At 36.7% G+C, this 26,340-nt stretch overlaps 1 protein-coding gene across 2 annotated transcripts in view; it reads left to right on the forward strand.

Moving 5' to 3' along the window:
• Nucleotides 1-24,055, forward strand: part of DPY19L1 (dpy-19 like C-mannosyltransferase 1) — a gene marked incomplete at its 5' end in the record, with an annotated part of 88,745 nt that extends 64,690 nt beyond the window's left edge. For both annotated transcript variants that reach the window (XM_083377862.1, XM_083377863.1), the window contains 10 exons: nucleotides 1,916-1,996; nucleotides 3,392-3,493; nucleotides 8,158-8,229; nucleotides 9,467-9,507; nucleotides 11,901-11,928; nucleotides 12,394-12,513; nucleotides 15,490-15,664; nucleotides 16,036-16,135; nucleotides 20,396-20,521; nucleotides 21,981-24,055. In XM_083377862.1, the coding sequence (XP_083233988.1) occupies nucleotides 1,916-1,996; nucleotides 3,392-3,493; nucleotides 8,158-8,229; nucleotides 9,467-9,507; nucleotides 11,901-11,928; nucleotides 12,394-12,513; nucleotides 15,490-15,664; nucleotides 16,036-16,135; nucleotides 20,396-20,521; nucleotides 21,981-22,137 (1,002 nt within the window). In that variant the 3' untranslated portion in view covers nucleotides 22,138-24,055. The remainder of the gene's footprint in view (nucleotides 1-1,915; nucleotides 1,997-3,391; nucleotides 3,494-8,157; nucleotides 8,230-9,466; nucleotides 9,508-11,900; nucleotides 11,929-12,393; nucleotides 12,514-15,489; nucleotides 15,665-16,035; nucleotides 16,136-20,395; nucleotides 20,522-21,980) is intronic.
• Nucleotides 24,056-26,340: the final 2,285 nt, after the last annotated feature.

Consider the following 26,340-nt stretch of genomic DNA (forward strand, 5'->3'; position numbering starts at 1 on the left):
GGGAACTCAATCACCAGCCCTGAGAGGATATCAAGAAGCTCAGGCAGGGCTGCTGCTGCGCGACTAGGCGAAAGGTACACCAGCAGCAAGCCAAACTGCGCCCTAGGACCAAACCTCAATAAGAGAGATTCGCACCCGACTATCTGAAGAACGGTTGCCTCCTGCGGACATAAGGTCTCCCTCATAACCACAGCCACTCCCCCACCCCTACCCTGAGTCCGAGGCCGGTGTAGCACCCAGAAGCCTGGTGGGCAAAGATCAACCAGGGGGATACCGCCCTCTGGGCCCAACCAGGTCTCCGTGATACAGGCCAGGTCCGCATGCTCACCCTCGACCAGATCCCGGACGAGAGGAGCCTTATTAGCGACAGACCTGGCATTCAAGTACACCAGCCGGAGCTCAGGTGGCTGCACGTCCCCGCTCCCGGGACCTTCATTCTATGTATATGCCTGCTTATTAGGGCTTTCGCCCCCCCCAAGCGGCATTATTACAAAGTCAGCTTATTGCCCCCAACAATCTGGGTCCTCATTTTACCTACCTCGGAAAGATGGAAGGCTGAGTCAACCTTGAGCCTGGTGGGATGCGAACCTGCACTAATTGCAGGCAGCTGGTGTTACTTAAGGAATTACTTGTTGAATTACTTGTATGGTTTGGGTCATTGTCCTGTTGCATCACCCATCCTCTGCGGAGCTTCAGTTGGCGGACAGATGGTCGTACGTTTTCCTGCAAAATGTCCTGATAAACTCTGGAATTCATTTTCCCATCAATGACAACAATCCGTCCAGGCCCTGAGGCAGCAAAGCAGCCCCAAACCACGATGCTCCCTCCGCCATGTTTTACAGTGGGGATGAGGTTTTGATGTTGGTGTGCTGTGCCTTTTTTTCTCCACACATAGTGTTCTGTGTTTTTCCCAAACAACTCAATTTTGGTTTCATCTGTCCACAGTATATTTTGCCAGTAGTGCTGTGGAACATCCAGGTGCTCTTGTAAACTTCAAATGTGCTGCAATATTTTTTTTGGACAGCAATGGCTTCCTTCATGGTGTCCTGCCATGTACTCCATTCTTGTTTAATGTTTTCCTTATTGTAGATGTGTCAACAAAAATGTTAGCATGTGCCAGAGATTTCTGTAGGTCTTTAGCTGACACTCTAGGATTCTTCTTTACCTCATCAAGCATTATGCGCTGTGCTCTTGCAGTCATTTTTACAGGACGACCACGCCTAGGGAGAGTAGCAACAGTGCTAAACTTTCTCCATTTGTAGACAGTCTGTCTTACCGTGGACCATGAACATCAAGGCTTTTGGACATACTTTTGTAACCCTTTCCAGCTTCATGCAAGTCAACAATTCTTGATCGTAGGTTTCTGCGAGGCATGGTTCACATCAGACAGTGCTTCTTGAGACCAGTAAACCCAAAACAGGTGTGTGTTTTTAAAGGGCAGGACAGCTGTCAGCAACACATCCAATATCATCACACTGGTTGGAGTCAAGGTTGGCTCACTCCTGGCTCCAATTAGCTCTTGGAGAAGTCATTAGGCTAGGGGTTCACATACTTTTTCCACCCTGCACTGTGAATGTTTCCATCTTATGTTCAATTAAAACAGAACAACAGCTAATGTTTGTGTAGTATTATTTTAAGCAGACTGTGTTTTTCTATTGTTGTGACTTACATGACGTTTAGAGCGCATTTTATGGCCAATTCATGCAAAACTCCACGTAATCCCAAAGGGTTCACATACTTTTTCTTGCAACTGTATATGAATCAGATTTTGCCTCTCCCATTTTTAAAACTGGGTTTTCTAGTAGTTTGGGAGCAGAATAAATGTAAGCACAGTTTAGGGAAATTGCAATCAAATGTAGTTGATCTGATCTGGAGGACATTGTCCCTGTTCTATCTATTCTTATCATTTCTATAGGCTTTGGAAGGATTTTCTTGCCTGTTTGGGACAATTATCTTGAAATTCTTGATGTGTCTAATATTTGGAATATCTGATGATGTAAGTCAAAAGTTAGTTTTTATGTTTGCTATCCAAATAATGTTTGTTAGCTTTGTATATTTTGTATTCTCTTCTGGTAATATGTATAATATGATATTTTCATATTAGATGCCGTAGTTTTACCTGAAGTTGTAAAAAATTACTTGAGAATTATGCCCATGAATTGTAGTGTAGTTTAAAAAGTAAATAGATACTAAGTTTAGATCTATTAATTAATTACCCTCCTTGAACCTCTTTATCTTCCACTGGATGTGCTACCTGAAAAATATTATGGAACACAGCAGTCATTGTGCAGTAGTAAGTAATTTGACAGTTTATAAATGTCTTACACTATGGCTGTATCAGGTGTACTCTCTGGTGCAGTTGAGTTTCACAGCGCTCTTCCTTTGAGATTGAAGCAAATATCAAATAATACATGTCCTGATTTTTGGAATGAAAAACTAAGCCTTCCTTTGTCATTGAAACCCAGATACTACTGAAACTTTTGAAGGGGTATTCTTCTGTCCTTCCTTCACTCTTTTATACTGGTGAGATGCTAGAAATTATGTGGGTTGCACATTTTGTTGCTCTCAGTGAATTGCAGAAGTGTCTGATTGCCCTCCAATCAGTTTAAGCCAAGACTTGTTGGAAAAGACTTCCAAGGGGAGAAGAGTGTCTCAACTAGAGATTATTATTAAGAAAACCTGCTAGCTTGTTAACATCCATGTATCTCACAGACAGTAGAGGTTCTTAGCAGGCCATCTCTGGGAAACCAGATCAGATGGGCAGATTCTATTCAGTAATGTATTGTTTCACATAATCCAGTACAATATTGTGTAGGACTTTAAAAGTAATAGCACTCTAAATATGCATGGAAGCCTACTGGTACTCAATGCACCAGCTTTAAAATAGATGTTATTTTAAATCAGCAGAGTCATTCCACTACCAATCTTGTTACATTGTGTTAGCTGTAGTTTTCAGATCATCTCCAGTGGCTGCCCCAGAGCCAGTTACAGAGTGATCTAGACACAAATTGCTGTTGCATGGAAAGGAGAAGTAAATAATATGGAAATAAATACAATGAAGCATATGCAACTACCAATTTCCTGGTCTTTTTAATATTCGAATTCTGTCCATTTCTTGCAGTGTATTCTGATACCATGAACAAAACAAAAGGCTATTTCTAAGCACATTGATTTGTGCTTTAGATTGTAAGCCGCCCTGAGTCTTCAGAGAAGGGCGGGATATAAATGGGATTTTAAAAAAACCTGAATATAGTTATGAGCCAATAATGGTTACTTACCCATTTTACATTACAGCTCACATACAAACAAACATAATACATTAATTTAATTTCAAAAAAAAAGATGAGCTAATTTGTCTAACAAACATTTCACTGTCATTTTTTTCAATTAGGTCCATATAAGTAATCTGTTAAAATCAAAACTTACTGGTTATAGAGATTTTGATACATCAATGTATACTTGTGCTGTGGAGTTTGATTTCATGGAAAAAGAGGTAAGTATCATTGATTCATTGATTTAATGCATTTCAATCCTTTTGCAATTAATAAGATTAACAAATTTATTGATATAGGTAGCATTTGACTTATGACTATTTGGGCCATCACGGTACTAAGTTGTGATAGTTGTAAAACAAATTGGCCATATATCAGACCAAATTTTATGACTTATTTTTTGTGGTTAAGCAAATCAGTGAGTCACTATGGGTGTGGTTTGGGCAAAAGCTGGAAGTAGGTGCTGGTTTTCAGTAAAACATACAGCCGCATGATCACAGGGCACTGCAAATGGCTAGAAGTGTAGCCGTGTTGCTGAGGTCACAAAGTTCAGATTTGACTGGAGGGACAACTTTTGGAACTTCAAATATGGGTTGTAACTATTCCCAAGATAGGTCTGTTATAACTTCAAATGATTACTGGTTACTAAGTTACTGGTCCTAAATCAGGGACTAATTCCAAAAATCTTTTTAAAACTTACAAATTTTATCTGTCTTTTTTCTACTTTGCCAACTCATCTCCATCCAAAATGACATTTTGGGTAGATTGAGTGTATATATATGTGTTTGTGTTTATGCAAAAGCAGAGACACTTCAAATACTCTGTCTAAGCTCTATTCTGAATAATTTGCATATGAATGATGAAGTGCTCATGGGAAATGTATATATGATATAGATTAAGGCTGAAGTTAAAAATCTTTTCAGTTTATCTGTGCTTATTACTTTAATGATATTAGTTTAGGTTTCTGCATCATTGTTTTTGTAGCTAGAATGAACCAAAATGATTGGTCATATAATTCATAAGCTTTCTATTCAGTAGCATAATGGTTTACTTTTTTACTGCAAAAATATGTAAACTTGCAGGAATATTAAGTAAGATCACTTATTTAACAGTGAATTAAATTCTATTTCAAAACAAGCCCCATCAAACATAGTAGAAATAATCACTGAAATGAATTCAGAACAAATACGTATTTATTTATTACGGTCCAAAGATTTCCCAGTCCAAACCAAATGTGTAATTGCTAAAGTGATAGGCATAAATAAGAATTATTTCTAATCATTTAACTATACAAAATAATCCACATGAACCCAATAGAAGTGTCAGAATCCATTTATATTTCATTTCTAACTATCTCCTCTGTGCAAAAACCAAATCTCATTTTCCCCTGGATTCTGCCATTCCCAAGGGGGAGAGGGAACAGAAGTGCTTTCGCTTCCTCCATTAAATGTAACCTTTTGTTTATTCCGCCTGTCTGCTATCCATTACAATGTAACCAATTGCTTTCTATAATAGGCATTCTCTCTGAACTTACCAGGCAACTAGAAAAGGGGGTGGGGGGAAGAAATGCAACCCTCTGGGATCTGGTTTGTTTCTCTGAAGGAAGTGTGAGGAGATCCTGCTGCAAACAGATTGTTATCTTTCTTTTCCCACAATGGACTTATCACCTGGAGATTGGCTGATCTGGAACTGACCGAATGAATTGTGGGGTGGAGTTTGCTTGGGGGCACTTTAAAATTATTGAGATGTAAGGGAATCCATCAGATCCTATCTATTATGCCTGCTATCTCCTATTTCTTAGCAAAAGATCCTGCTTGGAAAACCCTGTCTCCAAGAGTGCTACTTTCTTAAGAAGTGGGTTGAGGTGGGTTCTGACAAGAAGATTCTATGCAGATAGAGGATTCTAAATCTTATGATGTGTTTATATGATGTCTTTCAAGAATGATTTTCCTAATGCAAAAAATATAAATTAAAAAGTTTCATTTTAAATGAAGAGATTTTATAAAATAAACTTGCAAATGAGCTTAGTTGAGGCAGAACTTTTTAAGTAGAAAGAAGGGGAACAGAAATGCATAGATGTGGCTTCCGGTTTGCGTGTGCGGCACTTTCTGACGCACAGAGAGGGCTCCCTGCTGTCCAATCATTCTTCATTGGAGGACCCTGAAAAGGGTCGAAAGTCACCCTGAAGGGGCGACCACTGCAAGGAGGCCCTCCTGTGATTGTGGAAGAGCGGTAGCCCTCCGCTTGAATCCGGAGCAGCTCGTTTTGGCCCGAAGAAGAGACCAGCCATCAACATGGCCGATCATTAAGCCGTTCCCTGCCAAAAGCCAAAAGCACCATCTAGCACAACAAAGCAATCTGGAGGTCTTGGGTGAGACCTTTCCTTTCTTATCTCCCTAACTGCTTGCCTGTGGGACTTTTCTGAAAATTTTCTCCCCCGCCCTTTTTTTTGAAAAAACAGCTTTTGTATACTTGGAGGAATAACATTAAAGCGAAGAAAGAAAGAAAAAAAGACCATCTGATTAAGCAAAGAAACTAAGTAATCTCATTCCTACCTATTAAAAAGCTCATTTTTTGTGGGGATCTACTACCCTATTTTCTGTTTAACTAAGAAAAAAAGAATGGACTAATTATATAAAAGGTTTACATTAATTTGGGAAAAAAAAGAATTTTACAACTTATTCTATATGCTACTGATGACATCCTGTGGCTAAACATGGAATTGCAAGTAAACCTTTTGCTTATTCTGACAGCTGACTGAATAACAGAGTTGTCCTTGATATTATCTTCAAAGACTAGTGTGGGAACACCTGGCACTGAAAACAACTTTTAGGAGCATTGGAGGTGGAAAATTACAGCGTTCCGTGCGCCTTTGGCGTCTAGTCATGCCAGCCACATGACCACGGAGATGTCCTCGGACAAGCACTGGCTCTTTGGCTTTGAAACGGAGATGAGCACCGGCCCCTAGAGTCGGAAACGACTAGCATGCATGTGCGGGGGAACCTTTAGCTTTTACTTGATTAAAATAGCCTCCATGGAAGACTTAGCTGTAAACACTAATGAAATGGATGACTATATCCCACCACTTAACTACAAATTGATATTGGACACAATATTGGCTATAACTGAACAAATTAAAGCCAAATTGCATGATAAACCTGACAACTCAAAGCCACCAGATCAAACTTTTACCTTAAATGACAACCCAAAAACAAATAGAACTGTAAATTAACACTGAAATAGGAGACTTCAAAGAGCAACAAACACAGCCTACAGAGAACTTTGAAGTCCAAACTCCAACTTTAACTACAAAACCTACAGTTCAAAAAACCACCACCACCCAAAGAAAGCAACATTAAGAGCGAAGATATCAAAGGCCTTCAAATACAGTATGTTGAGGATTCAGCTAATCAAATGACAATAACATTAGCTACTACGTTCTACCTAACCCAGATGAAAATGGAACAAGAATGACCTCAAACATCAAAAACTGAGCTATTAAAGCAATATTTCAATGATTATAAAGGGGACACCAGCTTGGCAAAACTGTCATTTGGATGGTCTCCATGGATGCAAATAAGAGGTGGAGGAAGAAAGGGAGACACATTTGAGAATTTAAAGACACTAAGGTGGAAGCCTGATTGGCACAAAAGGAAGGTGAAAGTTAGATTTAAAGATTTAGACTTGTCTTTTTTTGGGGATTTGTGAGGACAGAACTTAAAAAATCTTTTTTGATGGACCAAGGGGAATCTTAAAAAAAAAACTGATTTCATATTTAGGTTTTAGATTTTTAAAGGAAAACAAAATTAAGCTTTTAGAATAAAACTTTGAATTATACTATAGAATTTAGAATCTTATAAGATAGTATTTTAATAAGTGTTGAATGGTTAAGACAAAAAATCTTTTCTAACAATTGGTGATTTGTTAAGATGAAAACTAGAATTTACTGTTAAATCTTAAGAATGATTTGTAATGAACAATGTAAGTTTTGTAGACAAGAAAATTATTCTTTACTGAAATAGGGAATTGTAGGTTACCCAAAAAGTAAACTTTCTTCTGTATATCATAGACCACTTTAGAGTATTTTATTGCAATTAGGTAAAACTTAAAAACAGGATTTTGATATGTATTAGTCTAAATACATTGAAAACATTCTTAATTGACTAGGTCATATCTAGAAATGTATTAACTTGATCACTTTGACTATGTGAAAACTAAGGGAATCAGAGAGGGAATCTTTATTGATGCAACCTGAACTATTTACAAACAACTTGTTATTTGTTACTTTTCACTACCCAACCACCATATTGCTACACCAATACATTATTTATTTTATTATTTATTAATTTAATTTATATACCGCCCTTCTCCCAGGGGACTCAGGGCGGTGAACAGGGCAATACATAAAAACTAGATACAAAAATTAAAATTATTAAAACATAATTAAACAATGCCCATAAAATTAATACAAATTTAAAATTATAAAAAGGTAAAGGTTCCCCCGCACATGCATGCTAGTCGTTTCCGACTCTAGGGGCCGGTGCTCATCTCCGTTTCAAAGCCGAAGAGCCAGCACTTGTCCGAGGAGGACGTCTCCATGGTCATGTGGCCGGCACCCCATCCCATCAGGCCAGGCCAGCTTGTTTAAAAAGATGGGTTTTAAGATCGCGCCGGAATATTTATATGTATATAAATACATATATGTATATGTAAATATTGAAAAACCAATAAAACTTGAATAAAAGAAAAAATAAATGCATAGATGTGATACAAAATACAAAATAAAATACTGACTTATTAGGAGTAATTGTGACTATTTCATAAAAATGATTATTTTACAGTTTTATCATCAAATTTCTCTACATAAAACTTAATTTAATTTCAGACTCCAGTTAGATATATGAAGACGCTCCTGCTTCCAGTAGTTCTTATTCTTTTTTCAGTAATTGTTGTAAAGGTATGTCATCACTCTTTTTTAATTTTACCTTTAGCATATTGCGTCACATGTTAAAACAAAGTAGTTCTTGGAGATCAAACACAGGGTCCAATTTTCAGCTACCCAATTTTGGTGGAACAATCCCAGGATCCTGCCATCCACAGAAAAGCAGTTTAAAGGTTGATTGTAACCTCTGTTGTCAACTTTTGTTATTCATAAATGCAGATGGACGGTACAGTTTTGAATGTATTGAATAGCATATACTCTTAGGCAAAACATCAGAATGACTCTTTATACATTTTCCTGCCCTGAAAAGCCTCCCAAAAATTAATAGGTTTATAGAAGTACTGCTAGGTCTCATTTAGTGATTGCAATTTATTTCAGTGAAATAGTTGCTAGGTGCACCATGTATCAGAGAAAGTGAGAAACTGTGAAGATTGTTGTTGCTGCCATCACATTCAGATAAAATTTTCTCACACAGTGTTCTTTTTCTGATCTGTTTTTTCCTGTTTTTGCCTCCTCTCAGCTATCTCTTCCTGAACTGTTTTTCTCTGCAGTGCAGCACTTCCCTAAAAGTGCAAGTTAACAAGCTGAGCTCTGTGGCATTAATCAGTTGATTGGAACCCTTAACTGGCAGTTGCTACCTGAAATTGAACAAACTAATCAATTTCACATTGAAAATATTTGTTGTAGTAAATGCACACACTGGTTGGAAAATTATTTTTATTACTGTTAGTTACTGTTACATTTGCAAATGGTCACTATCCAAGGCAGTTGCTAAATGAGTGCTTGTGCAGGGGGTTAGGAAATGTGCAAAATGGAGGCATTATTTGAAATTAGCTATTATGTGTAAAACACTTTTTACTAATTTTTAGATGATTTTCCCTCTATCCCATCCCAATTCCTACTATAATTAAGAAAGTCGCATTTTAGACTTTTTGAGTGATGCCGTAGATAGGTTTTTCAGGTGATGTAAAGGGATGTATCAAGAGAGCAGGGGAAAGGGAAAAAAAATACTTGCACACATTTTCCTTCCATTCACATTTCAGTTGTACCTAATAGATTTATTTAGCCTTTTTGCAATAATGTGACAGAGCAAAGTCTTGCTTATTCAGATATGAATGACTAAGTTAATGTCTAAAGTAATGTAGTGCATGACCATGTAATTGACTAGCAATAAGTACCTCTTCATTTGTAATTCATACATGTCCTTGGAGAAAAAAAATAACTTGTTTACTTTTTAATCAATGTTTCATAGGCTTTTCAATACGTTATGCTTAAAAAGAAAACCTCTGAAAGGTAAATATATTTTATTGAAGATCCAATTAGGGAAATACTATTAGTAATGTGTATCATTAAAGGTATAAAGGATTTCTCAATCTTTAACATCAGTTTGTCATTAGTGTTCCATATCTTGCACACAGTAAAACGGACTTCCTTTCTTGGCTCTGGGCTTATAGGAGCCTCCTTCACAATACAAAAATATGTAGGCATGAAGTTTCCAATTCTGAAAACTAAGGTGGATGTTCTGTATTACATAGTCTTGAAAGTTTATTGTTTATAGAGCAATGGGAAAAGTTCTATATTCAGAGGTTTGTGAAAGGCAATTGTTAAATGAAATATAAGTACCATACTTTGTAGTATTTTTGTTAAAAATCTACTGAACAAATTCATCTACCCTAACATAAATTACCGTAAGTACAGGTAGTCTTCGACTTGCAACCAGTCACTTAATGACCATTTGAAGAGAGACTTCAATCAGAAAGCTAAAGGATGCCTTTTCCGGCCTCTTTACTGTTTAGAAAAAATGTATTTGTTAGAAAGCTAGCGAATGCAATGTTTCTGAAGGCTATAAAGGCTAGTACACAAAGAGGAAGATAACTGCCACATTGTATCACAAAAAGGAAGGTTGAGTCTTTGGAATACAATCTTCTTTCTCTGTCCTAGAGCAGGATTTTCCTTCTGTGCATGGATGAGAGGGGAAGGCTGGAGAAACAGAGCTTGGATCTTTGTGGTCTGAGCTTACTTCTGGCCCACCACAGAATTCCATTCTGTGCATAGAGTTTCAACAGGCAGCTCTTTTGCTCCATGCACTTAATGACATGAGTGTTGCTTAGTGACTGCAAGTGGCTAGTTTATATAAAGATGCTGAGCTTATCAGCTAGAAAGCTGATAGCCCAGGTTCAAGACCTAAGTGCTGCATGAAGGGGGGAGCTCCCATTACTTGCCCAGCTCCTGCCACCTAGCAATTCAAAAGCATGCAAATGCAAGTAGGTAAATAGGTACCAATTCAATGGGAAGGTAACAGCTTTCTCTGTGCTTACTGTATAGCCATGCTGATCACATGAGCACGGAAATGTCTTTGGATAACACTAGCTCCCTTAGTTAAGAAATGGAGATTAACACCACTTCCTAGAATCAGACACAACTGGACAGGAGAAATCTTTACCTTTACCTATATTCAATGACAAATTCATGTTTATGTTGTTCTCAGATAAGTTTAGTTGCAAATCTATAACAGCATCTTCTGGGAATAGACTGTTCCTGATAAACACAGTACCACTAATGTTGATTCAATGTTGATGCAATTCATCTTTAAAAAGTTCATAATTTCAGTTATTTAATTTAATTTTAATTTAATTTAATTTAATAATATTTCTATACCGCCCTTCTCCCGAAGGACTCAGGGCGGTGAACAGGGCAAGAATAAAAATACAGGATTACAAAAGTTAAAAAAATAATTAAATACATGCCCATATACTAAAATACATCTTAAAACCCCGATAAAATGACAGTAACAACCCCCCCCAGTCCCCTCATCAGGCCAGGCCAGCTTGTTCAAAAAAGTATGTTTTTAGCTCGCAGCGAAAGGAGCGAAGATCGGGCGAAGATTTAAAGATCTATAATTTTGTAATTGTTTCTTTGTAAGGAGATGTATTCCAAAATTTTGTTATATATTAAAAATATTTAACTTCTCCTCATTAACAGAACTAAAGTAGCTCAGAAAATTAGTGTAATTAAAACATACCAAAATTAAAATCAATAAGAAGGTCGGCAGTTTGGCAGGTCGAATCCTGAGTGCCGCGTAACAGAGTGAGTGCCTGTTACTCGTCCCAGCTTCTGCCAACCTAGCAGTTCGAAAACACGTAAAAAATGCAAGTAGAAAAATAGGGACCACTACGGTGGGAAGGTAACAGCATTCCGTGCGCCTTTGGCGTCTAGTCATGCCAGCCACATGACCACGGAGACGTCCTTGGACAAGCGCTGGCTCTTTGGCTTTGAAACGGAGATGAGCACCGGCCCCTAGAGTTGGAAACGACTAGCATGCATGTGCGGGGGAACCTTTACCTTTACCTTTTAAAGTTTTAAAATCCTTAAAAAGAAAGACATTATAACAGTTAATGCTAGGAAAAGCCAATATAAAAAAGCTGTGTTTAAAAAAAACCCTAAAAATTTCAAATTGCAACCTAATGTACTACAGAGGAGAAGATCTCACAGGACAATACCTATAGATCAAGTTCATTTTTATATTTATTACCAATCTGCAAACTATAATTGAAACATAGAATATCATCTGATGGTTATAAATGTCTATAAGGCTGATATAACTAAATTTTTAAGGTAACATATGGTTTAGGGCTTTGTTTATAATTTTATAGACAAATTGACTAAGTTTGTTTCTTTTATTTCAGACAGGAGTATTATTTTAATCAGGGTGAGGTAAGGATCTCATTCTCTCTTTTCTTCCAAAATACCACTTAGATTTATTCTGCACAGCTTTGTCTTATTTCAAAAATATTTATTTAAAATAAGGTGGAATTTTATGCATTTTTTAAAAAGTTAATGTCAAATTAAAACAATAGGAAAACACAGGTTAGGTAATCCTGTTGTTTGCAGAGCAGTTTTTATAATTCTAAATTGCTACTTTGATGCATACCATGGGATTAAGAGTGTATTGTTTCTGTAAGACTTAATATTCTTGACATATTTTTGTCATTTATATTGTTGCTGCTTTTTTCTAAAATACCTAATTTTTACTTCAAACTACAAAAAGTTTACATTTTAAGAATTATAAAATGCCCAACAGAACAGGATTCAATAAAAATTAGATGTTACTTAATACTTATGTACCATATACCACATTTAAAAACAATTGTGCTTTTTTACGCTCTCCTTTATTTGCAGATCGTATACCATGCATTACAACTACTTTTTTTTACTATACTTGCCATTTTAATAATGAGACTAAAGTTGTTTCTGACTCCACATATGTGCATTATGGCATCCTTGATATGCTCAAAACAGGTAAATTATTGCTTCATTGTCATACTATTAGTATAGTGACATAACATATTTTATGGAGTAAGTGATAATACAGGTAGTCCTTGACATTACAACAGACCCTAAAATGGCACTTTTCAACTGATTTGAAATTCCAGGGGCAGGCTTCCAGTAATGTGATTGCGTTTGAGGAACTCAGCAACCAGCAAATATTTACAACCATTACCATTACAACATCCATGGTCATGTAATTGTGATTTACACTTTTGCCAGAAATGGATGTTTACTTCTCACTTGCTCATTTAATGAAAATAATCATAAAGCCAGGTTGGTCATGTGGTGACCCACTTAACTATTGACATGACTTAGGTTTGGGCTCAGTTGTAGATGTAAATCATGAACTACATGTATACAATTTGTTTAATAGTTTAAATTGTCTTTGTAATAGAGTACATCCTCTCTTACTTTGGAAACACAATTTATTCCCTGAATCAGAAGTGAAATGTTTGCTAAATGAACAATTTGACACAGAGAGAGAAAGACTGCAAAAACTGCTGGTTGCTACCATCTCATTTAAGAAAATTCTCTCATGCCGCAATACCAGCCTTATTTTCACCCCAATTTACATTGTTTTCAGGCACATAAAATTTGTTTTTTAAGTTTGCATGTTGATCAGAAAATGTTTTTAAATTTTGAGTTATGAGCATAATGGAGCCTGCACATTCCATTCATCACTCAAAAACTCGTGGAAGTGAATCTCATACGAGATCACTCTCTACTCGTTAAGATGCACGTGGCTCGGTAAGTGCACATGAGGTATCTCAGGGTGGGGAAGGCCATGGGAGGCTTAATGATAGAACAGGCCCCCCAAAGCCTACCTGACCCACTAAGATACCTCATGCTTCCTCCTCCTTTCCTGCCACGCCAGACTCACTTACCTTGCAAAATCTGTCTCCTCTCTGCCACGGTTTCTTTCCCTTTCAGGGAGAAGAAAGTTGGCTTGGAAATGCTTTTCACACTGATAATGGAAGCTCCTGGGCCCTGTAATATCGCACAAGTTCAAAAACAAATTCTCTGCAAAAAATACCATGGCCCCTGGAAGCTTCCATTCAGGGGCGGAGTATTTGCTTTGTTTGCATGCCTGTGGGGCAAGAATGGAATTGGAGTCAACCAGGTGCAGGAATCAATGCCCTTTGTGGCCTGGGTGCGCTGCTCGCTTGCGTGTGCCGGCCTTGGTTTGCAGGCAGGAACAAAGCCTTCAACTGAGCGGGGAGGCATCATGGGGCGAGTCCCCTTGCACCTGCATCCAAGCTGCTGGCAGTGGTAGCAAAAGCCACCTGAGTGATCACGATCTTTCCTCCCCAGCCAGGGTCCCACCTGACCAATCTTCTTCTTGCCTGACTGGCTGGTGACACAAATCCTGACCACTCTTCTCCTTGTCCTCCTTCCAACTCAAGTGGCAGCAGCAGCTTCAGTTTCTCTGCTTCGTCCAAAAGGAAGACAGCAGAGCCGCAGAGCAGGATTGTTCTCAAGAAGACGCAGGTGTGCTGCTCACTCGCGGGTGCCAGCCTTACTGAGAGCAATCTTGCTTTGCACCTCCGCTTCTTTCCACTTGGAGCAGAGAAACTCAAGCTGTTGCCATGCAAACACTTTTTATCTAAACGCAGACCTGGAAACACTTTTTATCTAAACGCAGATTGGAAGGTCTGTGTACCTGCCAGTGGGGCACTTCAGAAACGAAAAGGAAAGCTCCGTGTGACTCAGGTCTCTGTTTGGATAAAAAGTGTTTGAGCGCCTGTGGGGCTATTCAAAACACAGGGATTCACTGCATTTTGAAGCTCCATGTAACTGAAGCTCACGGGCTTAAGAAAAGGCTTTTCCAGTAAAAAAGGATCCACAGAACGAGGTGCGCTCCCTCCAAGGGCCCCTTTTTGCCAGGAAAGGGCTTGAGAAAAGACCTGCCAGTGAGGCGCTTCAGAAACTGAATGGACTGTCACACAGAGCTTCAAAACGCAGTGAATCCCTGTGTTTTGAATACAGCCCCATAGGCACTCAAACACTTTTTACCCAAATGGAGAGAAATTGGTTTCATGCCAGTGGGGTGCTTCAGAAATGGAGGGTTTCTTTTCACACCCGCATCTTCTTGAGAGCAATCCTGCTCTGCGCCATGGTCTCTTCTGCAGAGAATTTGTCTTTGAACTCAAGCGATATTACAGCACCCAGGAGCTTCCATTGTTGGTGCAAAAAGCATTTCAAGCGGACTCTCCTTTCCCTCAAAGGGAAAGAAACCGTGGCAGAGAGGAGACAGATTTGTAAGGTAAGTGAGTCCGGTGCTACAGGAAGGGAGGGGGAAGCAGTTTTGGGGAATGGGAGGGAATAGAGTGAATGTTGCAGAGCCTCTGTGGTCATTCGTAAGAGCGAATGATTGCTGTGATGCTGCAATATTCGTAATTTTGGGACTTGCTCGTAAGCACTAGGGGGCACTGGTCACATAACTTCGAAGGAATGTTAAGTGAATGCTCGTAACTCGGGGATTACCTGTATTTGTAAATTGTTGCAAATGAAGTAGCTGCTGTTTGAGAAGTTGCTGTATATGAATGTACAGAATCATGGACAGAATAATAGCAGTACGTTATATTTGAAATATATGAAATACTAATATTACAGTTCTACTTTTCCTACATTGTGCATGATAGCAACAAGTTTCTTTCCAATTTTAAGAAACATATAAATTATTTTCAATCCACCCACTGGGATTCTAATACAGAGGTAAAAGTGCTAGTTCAGTGCTTGGGTAACTAAATGTTATGCAAAGCCTGGTGTATCCCTCAGGCCAGTGTTACACACTACTGTCTTTTACTCTATTTGTGTGGCATATAGTATGCGTATCCTCACTATCTAATATACATTGTGATATATTTCATCTAATATGCATATGTCCTCCTACACATGCAAACACTATCAAGAAACATCTCAGTGCCTAATCATTTCTTTTCACAGTTGTTTGGATGGGTTTTTTACAAAATCCAACCTGGAACACTTGTTCTTGCAATTTTGGCAATGATGGCATTTGAAGGAATAGCAAATCTTCAAAAAGAATGGAGTATTGTGGGAGAATTTAGCAATTTGCCCCAGGAAGAACTACTGCTGTGGATAAAAGCAAATACTAAGCCAGGTAAAACAAGAGTAGAAAACTCTTCTTATTGCAATATTGAATGTAAAATCTACTAGAAGGCTAACACGTTTAACACTGAACAGTTATTCCTGCTGTCTTGATTTATTGTGACTACTGTGTAAGTGATGGAGTTTAAGAAAGAACTGTCTTTATAAATGCTATTATTAGGTGGAATTATAAAATGCATTTTGAATGAAAAGGCATATTTTAAATAGAAAGGAAACTTTTACAAGATTATGTAAAATTGTATAAATTTTTTATAGTTTGTAGGGAGAAGTTGATTTTTAAAAGTGATACAGCCTAAAAAAGTATGGTAGTTTCTAGTTCTTTTTCCAATTATTCCTGGATTTTTAGATATTCTTTTATTTCAGATTCTGTTTTTGCCGGTGCAATGCCTACAATGGCAAGTGTAAAATTATCTGCACAACGACCTGTAGTGAATCATCCCCATTATGAGGATGCGGGTTTACGGTAAGGCTTAAGTACATATTTTAAGGTTTGTTGTGATTGTTGTGTGTAGGAATTTTCTAGTTGTAACTATTAATATGAAAGTATAAGAATCTGACACAAACAGGAGGGAAAAGTAATATTCATAATAAACAATGGTACTGCTATTAATTGTAGGACACCCAGTATGCCCATGTATAAGTCTTGGTACTTATCAGCCTCCTGTCTCACTCTGTTTTTAATATTTTTTTTAATATTTTAATTTTCAGCAGAATTTTTAAAAAACAGGTACAATTAATATTTTCCTTTAAATGTGGTGGGAGGTAATATACTAAGTAGAAGTTGACATTCATTGTAAGCAGCAACTTCATTATTTTATCTTTTAGAAATTGGTGTTTTGTGAGAAGTAATACTCGGACTACTATAAGACCAATTGTGTGAATGAACAACCTTCCCCTTAGCTATTTATTTTAATTTTGATTATTTTAAATGCAATAATTAAATTAAATTAGATTAATGGGTAATTTCAGTTGGCCAATTTCAAATAAATGTGTTAAGTCAGTTTAAGTTAAGTTTAATTTATTGAATTTATATACCGCCCTTTTCCCGTAGGACTCAGGGCGGTTTACAAGGAATTTAAAAACATCAATACAATACAAAAGTTAAAAATAATTAAATTTGATCACTTTACTAAAGCATTGTAGTAGGAATACTGTATGAATTGTTTTTCATTTGTTCAAATAGATGAATAAACATACATAGCATAATATAAATATTAAGGATACCTAAGGGACCATCTACTTCCAGTTGTTTCCATTAGTCCAATTTGGTCAGGGATGTTGGGCATGCTGTGTGGATTCTAGCAGTCAAGCAATGTTGGGTGTAGACCCTGTCTTCTGGAATATTCTCCAGATAGTAGAATGACCCCAACCTGTTGTCCTTCCATTAAATCATGAAGACTTGGTCGTGAACCCAGGTTTGGAATTTCAAATGTGTTAAGAGCATGTATTTATATCCATAGTAACAGTTTTGCTTGATGCTGCTTGATGCTGTATATATTATTTTGTGCTGCTTTAATTATTTCAATTTTTTATTTTAATTATTTCAATTTTTTAATTGTTTTTATATTTTATAATGAATGTTGCCCTGTGTCACAAATAAATAATGACTGATTTAGGAAAAAGCGTTATCATGGAAAGCAATGGGTGAATTGATAAATATTTTGTTTCATTTAGGATAACCAGAGTTTGCAAGAAAGAATATCCATCATTAAAGGGGAACTCAAATAAAATCTAATTTCTAAAAAGTATTTTTTTTCTTTACTCTTCTCCTTTAAATAAATTTTAATCTCAGTTTTGATTTACAGGAAGCAGGTCTTTATTGCCATGGATTTGAGTTTTAATTTTTATTTGCTGCTTATTATTTTTCTTGTTAATTGTGATGTTTCTGGTCAATATGAGCAACAAATTAAATAAGAAAAGTTCTATTCTTTTTTCTCTAAAAAAACATTATACAACTTTAAACTCTACGTATGTAAAACCAATTAAGACCTTATTAGCAAAATAAATATTTGTATTTAATTTAAAAAAATCTTAATAAAAATAAGATAACAGATGTAAAGTTCAGTTCAAATTAAATTTAGCAATTGTGCCCTTCACAAAGATAATAATCTTAGTTTAAACCAGACAATTTTGCCTCATCTTGATTGCCATGATTAGCAACTTGCTCAAAAGTGTGCTCTAATTAACTTGAAAATTGGTAGAAAAGAAGGACAATGGAAAACTTTGTAAAAGTTGTATTCATCTCTACCTAGGTTCTACTGCAGCAGCTTTATATTGCTGTTTCCAAACAACCAATTTTAACATAAAAGATATGCTTCCCTTCTATTTGAAACTAAATCTAACTTACCTCAGCAGATAGATACATTTGAATGTAATAAGTACTACTGTCTGGGTAGAAAAAAATTCCAAAAGAATGTGATTGTGTACAACTGATCTTATATAGGAATTCATCCAGTCAATATTTTATAAAGAATAGCAATAACTTATAACACTGTACTGCTTTACAGTGCTCTCTGAGCAGTTTACAGACTCAGCATATTGTTCCCAACAATCTGCGTCCTCATTTTACTGGCCTTGGAAGGATGGAAGGCTGAGTCAACCTTGAGCCGGTCAGGATCAAACTGGCATGGGCAGAGTTAGTCTGCAATATTGCATTCTAACCACTGTGCCACTTGATTACTAAAGAATGTCAAGTGTGCTATAAATGTTTTGATTTTTAAAAAAAGTTATAAAAAATTATTGGCCAGACTTTCTTATAAACTTGTTATGTTTTGAATAGAAGAAGTTTTATTACCAAATCTAGGTCAATATCTTCTCCTTTAGATTATTAGTAAGGTAACATATTTGAGATTTCAAAATTGGTTTGTAGCAACAAAGTGAGAATAAAATATTCTAAAAAATATTCTTCTAACTATGAGAGTTAGAGGATTAGATTCTGGTTGTATAAATTGTCAGATCATGCTCAGCTGATTTTATATTGTATATCTTGTTTTTTATTTGTTTTATTGTAAGATGCCTAGAATCGTGTAAATTATTTTAAAACAGGGATCCCCAATCCCTGGGCTGTGGACTGGTATCAGTCCGTGGCCTATTAGGAACTAGGCCACATAAGTGGCAGGTATGCGAGCAAAGCTTCATTTGTGCATGTGCAGGATCTAGATTGTGCATTAAACCATCCACTTCCCCTCCCAGACCTCAGTCTTTCTGAGTCCATTTTGAGATACAGATTTATAGGTCATCTTGTCCCAATGCTCCTATTCACCCTCATAATCTTTCTAGGCACTCTTTTGCTTGTCCCTGCAGTTGTTTGAATCCACTCCTTCTATAAGATATAATTTTGTATGTGCCAACATCAACACTGAAGAAATTTCCTAATAAAGACTTCTAAGGGGCCTGCTGTATTTGATTTTAACGGGGAAAAAGATGAAGAAGTAACTCCCTAATGCCACATAAGCTTTTTCCAACCATATTTTGCTTATTCCTCCTTTCCTGGCCAGTTTCCACCAGGTCCTTTTTGACATGGAATTCAATCCATAAGATTTGCAACAGACCTTCTTTGAGACCTAATTCTTCAGAGCACTCTTCCGCACTTAAAGTTTCTTACTGTATGCATATTGCAGTTAATCCTACTTTATTTTTTTAATATAATCTCACTCTAATTTTTGTTGGTCCTTAGCTTTTCTTCAGTTGTCCATTGATGTTCATGGAAACAGTCTTACTGAGGTCTTAATTAGCTGACTCATATTCCTTATGGAAGCCCTTTACATATATTGGCCTTCCATTCTATTCTGATTTTGCATTCCTAGCTACAACCCAACTATGTAACAATCAGCTTTCAGCAGGAAATATCAAAACTTCATTGATCTTAAAAACATTATTATATAGTTTGTCTACACTGCCCACCAAATTGGAGGCAGGTATGTTACAATCCCCTCACTTAAGGAGATCTATCTAGTGTGACCAAGAAGAAGGGCCTTCTCTATGGTAGCTCCCTCCCAGAACATCAGTCATAAAGAGATAAAATTGCGTCCTCCATTCTTTTTCAAAAGGCCTGAAGATACGGTTTTGTCACCAAATCTGGTCACCCACATTGTGATCATTGTTGCCAGGAGGAAAAGGATTTTGTATTGGGAGTTTTACTTCAGCAATCCTCCTGGAGTCACTGTGAATTAGGCAACTATGTACATTTGCTTGAAAATAAATTCTTCAAAGAGATTTCGCATCCACGTTGTAGCTTTGTATGATCTTTTGCCCAAGGATTACTGTCATTCCCTTAATTGCTTCAGAAATGCTTCAACCTAAGCCTTTCGTTTTGCCATTAAATCATGGAAACTGCCCCATTTACCATGGGACCTCAGGCATATCTCCCAGCAGGTGATGATTATATTTCACCATTCACAAGATTTTTGGTAGATCCATAACTCTTATGTGTTAATTCATATATGACCACTTGCAGAATTTCATTTACAGATTATTAAATTATGTTCAGTATCCATTTTCTGATTTTCTAGCAAAAGATTTTATATTAATATATTTCCTAATTTCTTAGTTTCCCTATTATTAATTTTATTTATCTCCTTTATTATAAATTTAATAGATAGCTAGGTTTCTTTTACATTAACAAGAAGGCATTTTATTCTGTAAAAATGGATGCAAGAATAAATTACCTAGGGTACATCTACTATCAACTCTTCAATTGTAATTTTTTTGCTTTTCTGCAAAGGGCAAGAACGAAAATTGTTTATTCCATGTATAGCCGAAAACCTGCAAAAGAAGTTAGAAGAGAACTTTTAAAAATGGGAGTAAATTACTATATTTTAGAAGATGCTTGGTGCCTGAGGCGAACTAAGTAAGTATTCAGTAATAAAACAATAAATTGTTTCCCACAAATGTTCAATGAAAAAAATACTACTTTCTAACACATACTAGGAAAGTTTTGAGATCCCTTTTAACATCACCCATTTCATAAAATGATGTGGTTGCATGATGTTCTTTACAGTTGTATCACTTTAGTGATGGAAATTCTGGTCCTTGTTTATTTATTTTATATCCTGTTATTATTGTTGTTGTTGTTGTAAATAACTCAAGATGGTGAACAAACCCAACATTCTTTTCTCCTCCCTTCTCCCCTCCTCCCCAAACAACCCTTTGAGGTGAGTTGACTGAATGAGAGTAATTTGCTCAGTCATCCAGTGGGCTTTCATGCCTAAGGCAAGATTAGGCATGTTTAAGTCATGGTCTCCTGTTTCTACACTGGTGCCTTCAACCATTTGAATGCTATTTGTATAGTGTATTTTTATCTTAGTTATACATTAAAATTTAGATAAATTACCGTATTCCAGTAGTTTAAAATACTCTTCAAAACAATGATGTAAATTAAAAGAGTTTTATAGCCGTGGGAAATAAAACATGATCTTATGCTTTTACTGTATTGCTTTTATTTTAGATATTAAGATAAATTTGATCATGAGATTTCCAAATTTCCATGAAATTTCGAGAAAATTTTACTGTGTTTCCTTGTGGAAATGGCTTTTAAATTTTAAATTTGTAACTTGCTGTTAAGCTTCGCCATAGAAGTTCAGTAATAAATAATAAATCAATTCCTCTATGCATCATTATCTACTTGTAATTCAGCAGAACTGTCACGCTGGTTGTATTCCAGTTTTAAGACTGGAATGCAAAATAATTCTATATTAGCTTAACCCTTTTGAATTTTAATGTATGAAAGAAAAGCTTCCCATCCCCTTCCCTACCTAAAGTGACCTCTAGAAAATAATGCAGGAGGGTTTTGTTTGAAGCCTATGGCATAGTGAGAAATTGCTGTGGGAACCAGTGTATTTGGCTTTGATCTAACCCAGGAAAGTTTCTTGCTCACTTCTGAATACATTTTTGTGCTCTATTCACAATGTTCACTACAGTCTCCTTTCTTTTTGTTAAAATCCATTGGTTCATTTCACTCATGTGATAAAAGGCAGAAATGAAGCCATATTCCAGGCTTCTACGTTCTCATTGCATCTCTCTTATTGTATCAACATGTTGAGAGGAGAAAGTCTGAAGTTGGAAGAATATTCTATACATAAACTCCTTGTAATTTAGGACACATGTAATATAGAGGTCTAAAATGTGTGTGGGCCTACATATATAAAACAATGTATGGGCAGTGGCTAAAAGGGAATGAATTGAGCCCCATTCTAACAAGTGAGATGTGAAACCTGAGATGGCTCTTGACCTGCATAAAAATGATACAGAATTCTTTCATTGAAAGATATGTGTCTTTGTTTGCTGATAATATTTATAAATATTTTTAGGCCTGGTTGCAGTATGCCAGAAATTTGGGACATAGAAGATCTTGCCAATGCTGGTAAAATTCCTTTATGCAATCTCATGTGTAAAGATTCCAGGCCATACTTCAGGACAGTGTTCAGCAATAATATATTCAAAGTATTGGAAGTTACCAGAGAATGATTCTTCAGTACTGTATCGTTTTTGGTCATATATGGTTTAAACCAGCAATTTTTATAAAAAAAAATCTGCTTGAATTCCAAGTCCATTAAAAATAAAAAGAATTGATTTAATTCCAGGAACCATTAAATTTCAATTGCATTCCAGAGAATTCAACACTCAAGTTTTTATCATTTGGAGCAATTGAAGCCATGTACCCATGTCATTGGATGAGATCCTTAGGAGTCCAATTGTATTTACTCAGAAGTAATGTCCAGTTGAAAAAATATGAAAATAATTTTAGTTTGGAACTACAGTTGTTTTAAGATAGTAAATGGAATACCACTCTTTAAAATGTAAAGAGTAAAAATATCCTTTGGCCCAAATTTGTCTTTTTCTGGGACAATTGTTTAAACTTTGCTATGTAAATATTTATTGCATTCCAACACTTCTTAATAAATACTGATCCTAAGAAAGTGAGCAAATAAAGTTGTAGAAAATAATGCCAAAATAAATGAAATAGTGCAGGCAATGATTTCTAGCAAGTGTTGTAATTTTAAACCCTGAACGAATAAGAGTTGACAAAATCTAAAAAAAATTCTCATATCTAGACATCATTGTATTGCTTTCTATTTCCTTTTCATGCTTCTCCTTTCCGAATAATCATAGTTTTTGGGGGGTGGGGGTGGGGAAGGATGGTTTCAATTGATTCTATGTAAGTATAAATTGCTGTTTGCTTTATTAAAACTGAAAAAAGTTCACTTATTAATTAATTAATTACAACTTGTTTATTTGTTCTAGTTTAAAATTCTGAGTAACTTAGAGTTCACATTGACCCAGATGATACAAAACAAAACAATGCTTCTAAATTCTTGTTTATCAAAGCTGAGAAAGCATTATAGTATCTGTTGATCAATCTTTACTATTGCTTTTTTTTTGGTAGAATATTATTTCCAAACCAGAATTCCTGGTTTATTGTTTTTTAACAAGCCAAACTTAGAATCCAACATTTATTCTTGGCTTGCTTATTGTCTGGAACCCAATGTTCCAAGGGATCCTTTTCTGAATAATTTTTTAAACACTTTCATTGATAGCAGAAATAGTAGAGAAGTAAACCACCCCAATGTATATAGAAAGAATATACGCTTCTTTATACGTTACTAAAATAGGACTGCTGAAATTCATGTAAATTTATCTGAATTTTTGCTACTATTGACATGCTATGATAAACAAAATAAAGTTGTTGCATGTATTAATATTTTAAGAACAAAAATTTTCCAGGAAAATTGTACTATTTTGTCTTAATGAATAAAGGATTGCTATTAATCCTTGTAGAAAGTTTAACATGATAGGAAATAACATTTATTATCTAAGAAATAAATTGTGACCACTTGGGAGAATGCAATGTAAAACAATTTTGCTTTTGTGTTATTCCATTATACACCTTGGAGTTATTTTGTGCAACATAAATTCCAATAGTACAGCAAATGTTAGGTAAGTTACAACTGCATTCTCGAGCTTATTTTTATAAAACTTTTTAAAATTTCAAAAATATTGTATTCATTACTGATTAACTGTAGAGATGATGCACAGCTCCAAAACCTGGTTGCAGTTTACTTTTTTGTCTGGTACCATAGACCATGATTATATACATTCTGTTTAAAACTGCTAAAAAGTTTTACAAATTGTTTAACTGAGAATGTTAATTTTGTTTTTTCCTCCTGACAAAGTACAAAAAGGTGAATTTAAAATGTAAAGAAATTTTATTTCCTATTGAGGACTGAATCATCAATTAAGATCCATTCAAAAGGCAGGAAATTGGAGTCATTATTTTGTACTAAGATTATATTGTTGAATAGAAAATACTGTATTTTTATGGATTTTATGCCAATTGTTGATGTTTACTTTCAAATAAAAGTTTGTTCATAATTGTGTTTACGTAAAAAGCGTTTCACAAATACCAGGTATTATTATTATATTATTTTCCAGAAAATCATTGAAAAACAAGTTTAATCTATTTTTATCTGAAGTTGCTCACTAAAATTTATTGTACTTACATATTAGGGTAAAGGAGAAAATTCTGGTAACTACACACAGTTGACATTGCTGATTTATGAATCATATTTAATTACTCCATTGGCAGCAGTTACTGCGAATATGTAAATAGAAAACAAACATTTTAAACAGGCCTGATGGATTTTCTACTTTGAGACGTTGCTAAAAAATTAGCTGTATGAATGTATACTCTAGGACAGGGCTTTTCAACCAGTGGTACATTGGGACCCGGCACGTGGTACATGGCCCTCCCTAGCCAAGCGTAGCGGGGCAGGGAATGAGCTAAAGTGGTGTGGCACAGGACTTGCCGTGAGAGAGTCCTCAGGAGCTAGAAGAGCTGCTGCGGCAAGATGAATGCCCCAGGATCGGCACTTTTGGCTCACCCAGAAGAGAAAGGAGGAGGATGGCAGAGACAGGAGAGGCTATAAAAGGAGGCAGTTTTGGTGGAATAGGGAGGGAAAAAACCTGCAGCCTTGGAAGGAGGAGTCAGCTGGAGCTGCACCGAAAAGAAAAGGAGAAGGAGGGAGGGAGAGAGAAGAGATAAAACAGGACAACCAGGAGCCGATCTACAACTTCGTGGAACCATCCATGCCAGTCACGCACACAGATGGCAGTGAAAAATGGCAGAAATGCAGCTGGGGAGGGGTCACCCTCCTCAAGGAATGAAGAAAGGCACCATCAGCTGGAGGTGAGGCAAGGAGGGAAAGAGGAAGGAAGGAGATGGGAATGAGAGGGAGGTTGGGAAGGAAGCAGGGAGGAGATGGGAATGAGAAAGAGAGAGGCAGGGAAGGAGATTGGAATGAGGTAGAAAGGGAGGGAATCCAGGAAGTCCTGCCTTAGCACTTTTGCCACCAGCAGCCCTGCTGCCCTTTCGCCATTCCCTTGCCCCCTCCTGGCCTCTCCTGGTGGTCTCCCATCCTATCGCTGAGGATGCTTTGTTTACAGAGCTGGGTGTCCTCACATGGAGAGGGAGTGGGCCTCCCTCTGATCTGCACACTTTGCCCTCCTGCACCCACCATGAGCAACCTTCCCAAGGAGAATGAGCACAGCAGCAGCAACCTTGAGGAGGTAAGTGCAGCCGGTACCCCCTTGGGCAAGTGAGGCTGGACTGGGTTGGGCTGCAGGGTCTTGGTGCCCTGGGAGCTTGAGGGCTGGGCTGGACACTTGCTTTCCACTGCCCAGGGCTCCAGGTAGCCTGCACCACCATCTGGGAGTCCCCTGCACAGCCCAAGAGGGATGGTGAGGCTCCTCTGTTAGCCATGCCCTGGCACTTACCCCAGTCCCACCTCCCTCCACTAGAGACCTCTGGATATCCCCCAAAGTCCTGCCTGCCTCCCCACAGGCACCACCCTATGTGAGCAACATTGAGCTGGCCATGCCTGCTTGTCAAAAAGTTGCAAAAGGGGATCACATGACCCTGGGACACTGTGACCATCATAAATATGAATCAATTGCCAAGCATCCAAGTGTAAATCACATGACCCTGGAAATGCTCCAACAGTGAAAAATAGTCATAAGTCACTTTTTTCCAATCCCTTTGTAACTGAACAGTCACTAAGCAAACTGTTGTAAGTCAAGGACTACAACTGTCACTTTTCCTTTTTTTTCTTCTTTTTTTTTGTTTTTGGTCATCACGTTTTTGACACCTTGCTAGGCAACTGATGGTACTTGAATATTGCCATATCCTAAAAGTGGTACTATCAATCAAAAGGTTGAAAAGCTCTTTTAGAATGTTTTAATTAGAGTATGACTTTAAAAGACAAAAATGCACTCATTGTACCTAAGGAAGTTAATAAAATATTACAGATTGTGTATTGTTCTAAATTCCTATCAATAGAGTTAGCTCACTCTGCTTATGACACCAGTTAAGCATACAAAAGAATAGGTGAACACAGAACTGAAGCAACCTAAACTAATTCAATTCATTTCTGCTGTCAATGTGACAAATGTTTCATTAGGTAAAATGTCCTATAAAAGATGTTCTTTGAAGTAAAATTGATTGGCCTTATAATTTCTTTATGTGGCAGTCATAACAGAAATAACTTAATTTCATACTGTTGAGAAATCATAGTGCAGTGTACACTTTCTCAAATAATAGCATGTTTTAATAATACAAATATTTACATTGTATATTATAGCATCTAATAGTTGGCATAGAATTGTTCTAAGATG

The sequence above is a fragment of the Vipera ursinii genome (assembly GCF_947247035.1).
Source record: "Vipera ursinii genome assembly, chromosome: Z".
In the NCBI taxonomy this organism is placed as follows: Eukaryota; Metazoa; Chordata; class Lepidosauria; order Squamata; family Viperidae; genus Vipera; species Vipera ursinii.